The following is a 12,969-nucleotide window of genomic DNA, read 5'->3' as shown; positions in this document are numbered from 1 at the left end:
TATTTGTTTCTCTCTCTGTATATGTATATACCCCGCCACATGTAGGACACGAAGAGCCATGGTGGATAAATATCTAAATAAACAAACAAACAAACAAACAACAAAAAAGCCGGATAGAGAGAAAGAGAGGAATGCTGGGAAAAACGAAGGGAACTCAGTGAGGTCATCACTAGGCGCCGCTTTTGGGGTACAATCCTCCCTTTCTTTCTCTCTTTTCTCAACGCCCCCTCCCCCCCGCCCCATCCTCCCGGCTCGCCTCTCTCTCTCTCTCTCGCCTCTCTCTCCCCTCCGTCTCTATCGTTCGCCTTGCCGAGCTCGCTGGCTGAGGCCGGCCTTCGCCGTCATTGTCGCCGCCGCTGCCGCCGCCGCCGCCGCCGTCATCCCTTCGGCACAGCCCGCTCTTTCTCCCCCCCCCCCTCTTCCCCTCCCTTTTTGCCGTCGCCGCTGGCCGGCGCTCTGGAAAGGCTCGCGCGCCTCCTCGGAGCGGGGGCGGGGTAAGGAAGAAGCACCCGGTGTTGTTGTGAGGGGGGAGAGAGGGAGGGAGGGAGGGAGAAAGAGGGTGGGGGGGCGGCGCCGGCCCCCTTTTCCTCCCCCCTCCCCCCATTCCCATCTTTTGTTTGCCTCACAGGCTATTTGCTCCACGGGGGGGAGCGAGGTGGTTTGTGAGGAAATGTGCCTTCATCTGGGGCGGAATGTCTTCCTCACCCTTCCCAGGCGACAAAAGTGGCGTTTCTCTCCCCCCCCCGCCTTCTCGCGAGGGAAGATGGTGGAAGGCAGGACGACTATTGTGTGGGGAAGAAGGAGAGGCCGGGATTTGGAGGGCCGAGCGATAGGGGGGCGTTGGGATGGGCGTGTGTGTGTGTGCGGACTCTCGGAGCCTAACCCCCCGAGGCATTGGGGGGCCGGGTGTGTGTGTGTGTGTGTGTGTGGAGGGATTTAAGGCCGGCCGGATTATGGAGGCAGAAGGAAGCGCTGCCGAGCGAGTGTTTACTTAGAATGGAGGTTGTACCTCTCTTTTGAAAGCTCTACCTCTCTTTTAAATCAGAACCAGTGAAGGTGGTGAAGATCCTGTGTGGCTGTCTGGAGGTGGTTGGAGGATGGATGGCGGCTAACAGGTTGAGGTTGAATCCTGACAAGACAGAAGTTCTGTTCTTGGGGGACAGGGGGCGGGCAGGTGTGGAGGACTCCCTGGTCCTGAATGGGGTAACTGTGCCCCTGAAGGTGCGCAGCCTGGGAGTCATTTTGGACTCACAGCTGTCCATGGAGGCGCAGATCAATTCTGTGTCCAGGACAGCTGTTTACCAGCTCCATCAGGTACGCAGGCTGAGACCCTACCTGCCCGCGGACTGTCTCTCCACAGTGGTGTATCTCCCGCTTGGTCTACTGCAATGTTCTCTACGTGGGGCTACCTTTGAAGGTGACCCAGAAACTGCAACTAATCTAGTATGTGGCAGCTAGACTGGTGCCTGGGAGTGGCTGTCGAGACCACATAACACCAGTCCTGAAAAACCTACATGCTCCCAGTACATTTCCGGGCATAATTTAGTGTTGGTGCTGACCTTCAAAGCCCTAAACGGCCTCAGTCCAGTATACCCAAAGGAGTGTCTCCACCCCTGTCGTTCAGCCTGAACACTGAGGTCCAGCTCCAAGGACCTTCTGGCGGTTCCCTTGCTGCGAGAAGCAAAGTTACAGGGAACCAGGCAGAGGGCCTTCTCAGTAGTGGCACCTGCCCTGTGGAACACCCTCCCATCAGATGTCAAAGAAATAAACAACTATCAGACTTTTAGAAGACATCTGAAGGCAGCCCTGTTTAGGGAAGCTTTTAATATTTGATGAATCATTGTATTTTAATATTCTGCTGGAAGCCACCCAGAGTGGCTGGGGAAACCCAGCCAGATGGGCGGGGTATAAATTATTATTATTATTATTATTATTATTATTATATAAAATATTCCCTGTTCCCCCCACTCCTCCCCATGCTCACTCTTTCTGTCGCTCTGATGTTGCTGTGTGAGCCGGTTGCGAAAATAAATGTCAAGGTGTATGGAAGCTTGAAGAGATCTTGCCTGACTTTGCATTTGCTTCTATCACTAGTGAGCAGCTCTCAGACATTGATGCTTCGGTTAGATTCCTGCATTGCAAAATGGGGGGTGGGGGGAGTTGGACTGGATGACCTTTGGGGATCCCTTTCAGGCAGATTGAAACCTCAGCCTGATAAAACATGAGGAAATCACAATTTAAAAATGCCCTGAGATCTACGGGTATAGGGCGGTATACAAGTATAATACATTTAACAAATAATAAATTTAATAAATAATAATTTTTAAAAAACAGAAGTGCCCTAAAACTGCCTCACAGCTGGAATCCAGCATTTTAAAGTCAGTACAGACTAGGGCATTTTCCATTTGTTTTGTTTGAATGCTCTATGTGTTAGGGAGGATGCTGCCTATCTGTTCAGAAGCAGTTTAATATTGGTTTAGGACCCTAACTCTTTTCAGTAGGCACCCTTAGCTATGTCCTGTAGCTGTGGTGCTTTCACAAAAATTAACTTTATGCTATTTCTGTGATACCACACAATACTTTGGGCTCTGCTTGGAATGTGTGGATTCCATCCAGTTGTAGAGTAAAGCCAGTTTATTGGTATTCCAAGAAGCTGAGGATGATGAGACAGCAGCGCTGATGATTAGAATGAATGGTGGAAGATTCATAAATAATATGACTGAATACAAGTAAGAGTTCATTTTCAGTCATTCTTCATTGTGGTGATGAAAGTGAAAAATACTGACTTTTCCATCACCATTGTGTTTTCTCAATGCCATCCAGTAGTGATTTTTTTTTGGGGGGGGGGTAGACACTGGGTTGCAAAAACTGGAACCCTTGAAGGCCCACTGTGATCAGTTTGCTTGCACATTTTAGTTATAAAGTTGCTTGTGTATGTGCTGACTTGGAAACCATAGATTTGACGTAGTTTGAAATAGATGGGACTAGAACAACTTGAAGACAGTACCACTCTTTGCAGGATTGAGGCCTACCACATGTTCTAGTGATCATTGCCCTTCCTAGTTACTAAAATTTGTTTGGGCTGGGCAGGAACTATGGATCTCAGATGTGGTCACCTTTAGAAACCAAATTTTGACCTAAATGTGGGATAGTTACTGTCCAGTTACCTGCCATTAATGAACAAGATGCTGGAGTCTGTGATGGTTTTTCAACTCCAGGTAATATTAGATGATGCTGTTCTGTTTCAGGCTGATTTTGAAACAGCCTTGGTTGACCTGATGGATTACTTGCATTCGAGAATGGATTTAAGGGGTGGAGAGTCCAGTCCTATGTGTTATTGACCTCTCAGTGTCTTTTAGTGCTATTGGCCTTGGCATTTTCTGAACTATCAGTATGGGTTGGGCTGAGGAGGCGCAGTGTTACTGTGGCTTCAGTCCTTTTTGGAGGATAAGTCTCGGAAACTGATGCTAGGGGAGCTTCCACTATGCTTTATACAGTGGTATCTTGGTTTAAGAACAGCTTAGTTTATGAACAACTTGGATTAAGAACGCTGCAAACCTGGAATTACAGTGGTACCTTGGGTTAGGAACTTAATTCGTTCTGGAGGTCTGTTCTTAACCTGAAACTGTTCTTAACCCGAGGTACCACTGTACTCTTATAGAGTTCGGTCGCCTGGTAACCTGAAGCATCTGTTTTTTTTTTTATATATATAATATTTTATTGAGTTTTACAAAGAAAAAGATTAACAAACCAACATAAAAATCCACAAATATTACAAAGAAAAACAAAAGAAACAGAAAAACACATAAAACAAACAAATTTAGCATTAAAAAAACTCACTTTCCCAATTTATAACCTTCAAGCACTTATTTCCCTTACTTCCACCCGCCTCCCATTCTTGTATTCCACTTAAAAATTAATTCAGCAAGATCATACTTTATTCATTTTTCATCCTTTATCCCTTCCTTTATACTCTTATTTAACTTAATCACTAGAACCCCTTCGTTTCATCTGTAACCTGAAGCGTCTGTAACCCGAGGTACCACTGTAGGTGTTTTGATTTGTAAACTTACCTCGCTGCCCGTTGAGTGTGTTCCATTTGTAAATTGAGTTTCCCCACTGCTATGGGAAAGCACGCCTTGGTTTAAGAATGGACTTCCGGAATAGATTAAGTTAGTAAACCAAGGTACCACTGTATCTGTTAGCATATGTAGTGCCTTATAATGAATATGTCTAGTGGAGCATCTTGACTCTCACACATTTAACATCTGCATGAAACCACTGGGGGAAGTTTCCTGGAGGTTTGGGCTAAAGTGTCATCACTATGCAGTAGACACTCTGCCTCCATATCATTTCCATCTATTCATTCCATGGAGGTTATGGAACTCTTGCCTCACTGTCTGGGAAGTGGTTTAGAGCTGGATAAGAGTGAATAGGCTGGGGCTTAATGCAGACAAGGAAATACTGTGGGGTGGTAAGTAGAGTTCTCTGGATGGAAGTTTGCTGCTGTTAGATAGGCTTGCACTCCCCTGAATGACGAAGTATGGAGTTGGGGAGTTTTGGACTCAGCACTAAATGGGGAAGTTCAGGTGGCAGGAGTGGCCAACTGCTTTTTACCAATTTAGGCTGGTGTGCCAACTTCGACCCTATTTAGAGAGGAGAGACCTTGTCTTAGTGAACCATTCACAAGTGATAACCAAGCTGGACTACTGTAAAGCATTCTGTATGGGCCTGCCTTTAAAGATGGTTTAGAAACGTCAGTTTGCAGAAAATGCAACATACTGAGTATTGGTGAGGGCTGGTTGGTCAGAATGTGGTAAACCTATGATCCAGTTCAAAGTGCTGGTATTTAATTTATGCATTTATATCCCATCTTTTTCTCCAATGAGCTCAAGGTGGTATGCATTGTTCTCTCCCTCGTCAATTAATCCTCACAACAACTCTGTGAGGTCAGTGTTTGGCCCAAGATCACCCAGTGAACTTCATGCCCAAGTGGGGATCTGAACTCTAGTCTCCTGGGTCCTAATCCGAGACTCGAAGCACTGCACACCACCCTGGCTCCCTTAAGGCCTTAAATGGTTTGTGGTCAGGTTACCTGAAATAATCTTCAGTATTGGGCTGCTTGTATCAGGGTCTCTACTTGTATGCCCATTTGTGAAAGCAAATAAGCAGGTGGGCACAAGGGGTAGGGACTTTACGACAGTGGCCCAACACCTGTGGAACCCGGCTTCCATGGAAATACATAAACCACCTTCACTTTTTGCAGACCTTTAAGCAGACCATTTGGATCCCTTCCAGTCGGGATTCAGGCCTCATCATGGGACTGAAACTGCCTTGGTCGCACTGGTTGATGATCTCCGGCGGGCTAGGGACAAAGGTGAGAGTTGTTTCCTAGTTCTGCTGGATCTCTCAGCGGCGTTTGATACCATCGACCATAACATCCTTCTGGACCGTCTTGAGGGGCTGGGAGCTGGGGGCACTGTCATACAGTGGTTCCGCTCCTTCCTCCTGGGCCGTGTTCAGAAAGTGGTGGTGGGGGATGAGTGTTCAGACCCCTGGGCTCTCACTTGTGGGGTGCCTCAGGGTTCTGTCCTCTCCCCCATGCTTTTCAACATTTACATGCAGCCGCTGGGAGAGATCATCAGGAGGTTTGGGCTGGGTGTTCATCAGTATGCGGATGATACCCAGCTCTACCTCTCTTTTAAATCAGAACCAGTGAAGGCGGTGAAGGTCCTGTGTGAGTGTCTGGAGGCGGTTGGGGGATGGATGGCGGCTAACAGATTGAGGTTGAATTCTGACAAGACAGAAGTACTGTTTTTGGGGGACAGGAGGCGGGCAGGTGTGGAGGATTCCCTGGTCCTGAATGGGGTAACTGTGCCCCTGAAGGACCAGGTGCGCAGCCTGGGAGTCATTTTGGACTCACAGCTGTCCATGGAGGCACAGGTCAAATCTGTGTCCAGGGCAGCTGTTTACCAGCTCCATCTGGTACGTAGGCTGAGACCCTATCTGCCTGCGGACTGTCTCGCCAGAGTGGTGCATGCTCTGGTTATCTCCCGCTTGGACTACTGCAATGCACTCTACGTGGGGCTACCTTTGAAGGTGACTCGGAAACTACAACTAATCCAGAACGCGGCAGCTAGACTGGTGACTGGGGGTGGCCGCCGAGACCACATAACACCGGTCTTGAAAAACCTACATTGGCTCCCAGTACGTTTCCGAGCACAATTCAAAGTGTTGGTGCTGACCTTTAAAGCCCTAAACGGCCTCCGTCCAGTATACCTGAAGGAGCATCTCCACCCCCATCATTCTGCCCGGACGCTGAGGTCCAGCGCCAAGGGCCTTCTGGCGGTTCCCTCATTGTGAGAAGCAAAGCTACAGGGAACCAGGCAGAGGGCCTTCTCTGTAGTGGCGCCCGCCCTGTGGAACGCCCTTCCAGCAGATGTCAAAGCGATAAACAACTACCTGACATTCAGAAGACATCTTAAGGCAGCCCTGTTTAGGGAAGTTTTTAACGTGTGATATTTTACTGTATTTTTGGTTTTTATGGAAGCCGCCCAGAGTGGCTGGGGAGGCCCAGCCAGATGGGCGGGGTATAAATAATAAATTATTATTATTATTATTATTATTATTATTATTATTATTATTATTATTACATTTGCCATTTCATAAAGAAATGTTTTATTGGGTTGCTGTATATCATCATCATTTTATTTGTATGCCACCTTTCCATAGCTAAAACCATGCTCAAGGTGGCTTACAACATTAAAGGATTTACATAATTACATACCTAACAAAAGTAGTAATAAACAATAAATAAAACACATCAAATATAGACAGCCAAACTGAACAATTGCCACATAAATCATGAATGATAATAAGATCTAAAAATAAGGATACAAAAAATAATAATAATCAATAACAGCAACAAAATCCTCCAGCAAAAACCCATAAACAATATCCCAACTGCATTAGTTTTAGTTATCTGATTTCATTCATACTGGGACGAATGTTGTTTGCAGTTAGTGCTTATGCTAGTTCTCTTTGTTTAGTAAAGTTATTTTTATGGTGTGTTGTGGGGGTTTTTAAGTATCTATTTTTATTGATACTTATCCAAATATATATGAAAGTTCATACCCAATACAAAGTATCTTTTTATAATACACCAGAATAAAAGAAATACTTTAAAAATCTAATCTAAAAGGAAACAGAATCACAAAGGAGAAGAAAGTAGGGGGAAAGGAGAGAGTGGGATGTGTGTGTGAAAAAAAAGGTTAAAAGACTTCCAGTTCTCTGTCCTTCATCTAAATATTGTATAGTATTCATTCATTAACATCCAACTGTGCTATTTTCTTTAAGCCAATATTTTGTCAATCTTCAAATCCAGATATGACAAGTTCATTTTCTCATTCATTCAAAATGTTCATAAGAAATTTCCAATCTTTAATAAATGTCAATAATGATTTTTCTCCAATTAAACACGTTAACTTTGCTATCTCAGCTATGTCCAATAATTTTACTAACCATTCCTCTATAGTAGGTAGGGCTGTATCTTTCCATCTTTGTGCATATAACAATCTTACTTCTGTAATTATATATTAGAATAATTTTCCATAGTCCCTTTTCAGTTGTGCATCCTATTAATTAACCCTAAAAGAAAAAGTTATGGCTTCAATTGAATATTAACCTTTAAAATCTGCTGTATACAGCAGGTGTTTTATAGTTTTAAAGTTACTGCTGATTATATCTTGTGAATCTACATGTTGGAAATAATTTTGAGGGGGGTTGACCTTAAAAGGTAGCCTACAAATATTTTAGAAAGGTAAGTAATCATAGTATCCTGTGTTTCCATGCTTGCCATAGAATAGGGAAATCGTCTTCTGCAGCCTGCATGGAAATGCAGGGTATTAATTGCTTAACAGGTGTGGATTGCCTTCTGCCCAACAGGCTGGTGGAGAAAGCGAAATCCATCCATTCTCTGCCAACCCACTCACGTACCTTGGTCACAGCTGACCAGGGTGGTGACTGAAGCATATGTGGCACACATTGTATAGTAAAAAGGCACAGGTGAGAGCACATAATAATGCCTGCCATATGGCAGCAATTGTGACAAATAATATATATATGCCCTCTTCCATTGCATCATCAAGTAACCATCCTGCAGAGCTTTTCCAAGGTGAAAATATCAAAAACCCTCAGAGGCTTGTTGTGATAAATTTGTAAGGCACTTTAAGGGAAATATGGGCAATTAATAAAACTCTGGGGGAGGTTCCAGATCACCAGCTGATCAAGTTGTATGGGATCCTTTCAAGTTCTTGTGGACAAGGCACTTGAAGGTGTTTGGCCAGCTTCGTGTGCTGTTGATCCTTGCTCATTATGACTTATGAAAGCTAAACGGAGAGATTGACTTGGGGGTGGGGTGGGGGTGTCCAAGAAGATGTTAAATCTTCCCTTCTGAAGGTGTGTGAGAGATCCACCAAGGTGCAGGACTGTTTCTAGAAAGTGGCATTGGGTGACTACTGCCTGACTACCTGGCACTTGCACCATGGTGTATTGCAAGGTTCCATCTTGTCCTCATGCTTGTTAACATCTATATCGGCAATGGGAAACCTTCTGGACAGGGTGCCTGTCTGCCAAAATCCCTTTCCCCCCAATTTCAGCTGGATCTCCCTCCCATTTTCTTTTATGCCCAATCTTTCTTTGATCTTTAAAGAGAGAGGGGGAGACTCCCAAAGGCTTTTGAGAGTTTTGCAGAAGGCTTTGGGAGTCTCCCACTGCTTTTTACGATCACAGCAAGGCCCCCTTAAGATTATAATGTCAGGCTTACTACTATGAACTCCTCACTTAGGCTCCTTCACCTCTGTTTGGAGTCTCCAGACCACACAACGACTGCCACCTTTATTCCCTCAGGAGTTCTAATTCCGATAATTTTCTGCACAAGGCAGCAGTCACCACAGCTAAAGTGAAGCACCTTTAACCCATCCTTTCTGCTGCTGGGGAAGGGGACAGAGATTTAAGGATGGAATTTACCTTGATTGGATCATTTCCCCCTGTATAGGAGTGGGATGGGGTGAGGTGAGGAAGATCCAGCCTATTCAGACTTCCCCCCAAGCTCCCTTTAAAGAAGTAGGGAGGCACTGAAACAGCACTTTGAAGATAAGCATTTTAATATAATAGCCATGCCTCCAGTGGCAAAGTGCCATTTGAATCAAACTTCCTTTTCCTTGAAGGATGGGGGAGGCTGGTTCAAACAGTGCTCTGCTTCTCCTTTAAGCAGGTGTAGAAAGAGGGGGAAAGTAATGAGTGGAGATTTATTCCTGCCACCCTAGACTGCTTAGCCGTTGCAGCCTGTGTCACTAGCAGATGCATGGTTAGGCATGGTTTGGGAATAACAGCCTGGTGAGCCTAGTTGACCCACAGACTGAAGATTCCCCACTCTGATCTATATGAAGTATCTGAGTGAGGTCATCCAGGGATCTAGGGCACAGCATTATCAGTGTGTGGATGAATCCCAGCTCTAGTTCTTCTTTTTCATCAGAATGGTTGGAGACTGTACAGGTTAGCTTGGAGGCACTAGTGAGTTGCTTAAGAGCCGTCATGTGTCTTGGAAGTAAGTAGATGACCTGTTCTAGACAGGATTGCACTTTCCTTGAAGTAGCAGTTTTGAAGTCTGGGGATACTCTTAGATCCATCAGCATCACTTGATGCTGAGATGGCATCAGTGGAATAGCACTTCTTTTTCTAGCTGTGGAAACCTGCCATAGCCCAGAGTAGAGGTGACTGTGGTTGTTCCTTTTCTGTGCTGGCATTCTGGTTATGGAACTCCCCCTGGTCAGAAATATGGTTGTTGTCTACATTGGCAGTAGTTGGAGATACATTAGTTCACTAAGGCATTTGGGAGTAGTTAATCAATGTTGCCCATTTATAATTGGAGACTGCTTTTTCCTCTTTTGTACATGGCCTAACTTTTTACTGTGTGTTTTATAGTTTCAATAAATCTTAAGTTTTATAGGTGTAAACTACCCTGAGGTTATTCATGACCCAAGACAGTATAGAAATATATTGAATGAATGAATGCCTACAAATAAGGATCTTCCATTGTATTTTCTTGCTCAATCATGTATCTCCCACCTCACCCTTTGGGTTTTGTTTTGTTTTTATATCTCTAGCTTCTCTTGATTTATATGGTGCTATCGTAAGCCCGAGGGATTTTAAATTGAACTCCATAATCTGTGACAGAAGTGGAAGGCCAATCATGAGTCTGCTTAACCTGAACCGCTTTCGCTTTGAAAGGAAGTCATGTGTGGAGGAAGAGAGTGCCCCTTCCCCTGGCCTTTCTGCAGATCAGGAGGAGGCTTCTTCTACTTCTTTGGATGCAGTAGATAAGGATACCACATGTTCTCCTCCTTCAAAAGATGGTGCTGCATCTGTTGGTGAAGAAAATGACAATGTTCCTGATCACATTAGTAAACCAGCCACCCCAGCATCTGATGTGTCTGAGAAAACTGGTGAGTTCTCATATATGTGATTTATAAATGAAGGGAAAGTCTATATACAACCAGCTTTGATTTAGTCTACAGTACTCGTGCTGATAGCTTAGTGTTTGATCTTCACTCATACAGCTGAATGAAGTTTTGATAGCAATGTGGCGGCTGTATCTTGTTATATCTTTTACAGCTCTAATTTCTAGAGCATTCTTTGAATTCCTCTAGTTATGTGCAGAGTATTCCTGTGGTTGACTAGACATTCATTTTCTCTGGTATCAAATATCATGTTCTCAAAAGCATTTAGGAAATCTGGGTTAATTAAGAACTTGCAAGAAAATCCTATAGGGCTTGACCCTCATAACTTAACATTCAAACTGCTTTGCCAACATCCTGATTCATTGACGTTGTTTTGGTAGGAAAACAAAGCAGACAGTCCTTTGATATTTTCTACATGTGAACATAAGCATTCACTCTTGCTATTACTACTGTACAATAGCTTTTGAAAGCCATTTTTATTGGTCAGTGATAATGTTGTCTCTCCCATCTCCCATTCCCTGAGCAGAGGGTACCACTTTAAGAGCAATGTATGGTTGTATAGATACTTGCTTAGTCCTGTGCTAAGGAAATAAATCTAATCAAGATGAAAAGCTTTTCTACCCCACCCCAAAATATGAGAGAAAACTTTAGCTAGAGTTTATTATTAACATGGGATAATAAGCTGTTGCATAAAACAGACAATTTTCACGTTTATAGGTAAAGTATGCACTTAAGGTGCTTTTTTTAATGCAGTAGATCTTTTTGAAAAAGGAAACTTAGAAATGGGTTTAAATCTGTCTCCATAGAAACTGCACAAATAGGGGTGGTGTGGCCCAGTGCCTAATCTCTCCTAGCTGAAACTGGTCTGCTAGTATATGGTAAAAAAATACGAGGGGAGCAACAAATACAATGGGGGAAGAGAATAAAAGCCAATGAGGAGCAATATAGTAAATGGTTTTATTGACCGAATTAGTTCACCACATCTATCCCTTGTAACCCTTAGCTATTATCTCTCTCCCTCCCCCCCCCCGAAATTGCAAAAATCTAGATTGTAAACTCTTTTGGGGAGGGGGTGCTTTATTTATAAAGAAATAAAATGATAATTGTTTATGGATGAGTGGGAACATTTCCCCACCAAATGTAGAATGAGTTTGTTATGGGAATTACTTCAAGTGTCCATAGGTGATAATTGTATACTCATATACATTTCATTGCTTTTGCTGAGTCAGGGTGGGGTTTTTTTGTTCAATGGAAACAACTGTGTCTGCTCCTCATTTGTTAGTGAGGTATCATCCAGTTTATTCCTTGGAATGAGCTGTTGTAGTAATAAGGCTTCAGAGAGCTATGACACACATTATGCAGTGACAAACCAAAGCTTTCCAGTGACTTTGTGTGGGTGATTCTGTCTCTGCTTAATAGTCTCTGCTTAATAACAAGCATTTTGCCCATGAACACATCCCCTTCTCTCATGGCATTCATTAATGAAATGTGGAATCTTGTAACTAACTATAATTTATTGGTTTTGTTTGAACCAGGAAATTATGGTTGCTAACTTCAGGAAAAAAGCCAGAAACTTAAACTAACTTGAAGATTTTAATTTTTATTCACACATTCATATCCCACTTCTTAAAAATAATTTGTTATGGACAGCACAGGTAACGACCGATTCATGCGTGTCTGAATAAAATGCAACTGAACCTGGAAGTGACTAAAAAATGTCACTAAACACATCGCTAAAAGGGTGTGGCATGGCATAATGGGGCAGGGCGCTCTTATGCGTACTCCGCTGACAAACGTGGTGGCTGGAAATGGAACCTCAGTGCGAAATGATCATTGACTGTGTCTAACAGGGCAGCTTAATTTGGAATTTTCACACTAAATTTAGTCTGTGGACTGTATCTCAGTGATACAGCAGTATAGCTCAGTGATAAAGCAAACTCTTCTGAATGTAGAAGGTCTTGAGCTCCAGTTGCCACAACTTCACCTCAGATTGTGGGTCTTGGGGCTGGAAATACTTCCGTCTCAGTCATTGGAAAGCTGCTGCCAGACAGAGTATGCAGTACTCTCAACCAATTATTTTAGGCTAGATAGACTATAAATAAAATGCCATGGAAGTAATGGTCCAAGTGCCATCATATCCCTGAATTTAAAGCAAACAAGCTAAGTAGAAATCAGAATGTCAGTTGTGCTATGGTGATAAGAGCAATGGAAAGTTTGTCTCTGTACTGTGGACAGATGGAGCAAATAACAATATATGGACATGCAAAAATAGCTATGGCTTTGGGATTAAGAGCAAGCTGCGAGAATGTTTGCTTCACCCCTTGTGCTGTCTTGTGCAGCTCTATTCCCTATTCTCTATCCTGAATCGGTATGATATCTGACTGTTGCTTGACTCTGATGAGTTTAATATGTCTCTAATTAGGCTTGGTGATGGTCATATGAAGCATTA

General features: G+C 43.6%; 1 protein-coding gene across 2 annotated transcripts in view; it reads left to right on the top strand.

The window, feature by feature from the left end:
- The first annotated feature begins 43 nt into the window (after nt 1-43).
- The window catches only part of SMARCAD1 (SNF2 related chromatin remodeling ATPase with DExD box 1), a 47,062-nt gene continuing 34,136 nt past the window's right edge, over nt 44-12,969 (top strand). Inside the window, exons 1-2 of one of the 2 annotated variants that reach the window (XM_081876682.1) lie at nt 44-494; nt 10,167-10,505. In XM_081876682.1, the coding sequence (XP_081732808.1) occupies nt 59-494; nt 10,167-10,505 (775 nt within the window). In that variant the 5' untranslated portion in view covers nt 44-58. Of the gene's footprint in view, nt 495-9,579; nt 9,608-10,166; nt 10,506-12,969 lie in introns of those variants that run through there. The other variant, XM_081876683.1, reaches the window with a different exon arrangement.

Source organism: Podarcis erhardii, assembly GCF_964252035.2.
Source record: "Podarcis erhardii genome assembly, chromosome: 9".
NCBI lineage: Eukaryota > Metazoa > Chordata > Lepidosauria > Squamata > Lacertidae > Podarcis > Podarcis erhardii.
This window is presented reverse-complemented; position numbering and strand designations above follow the sequence as displayed.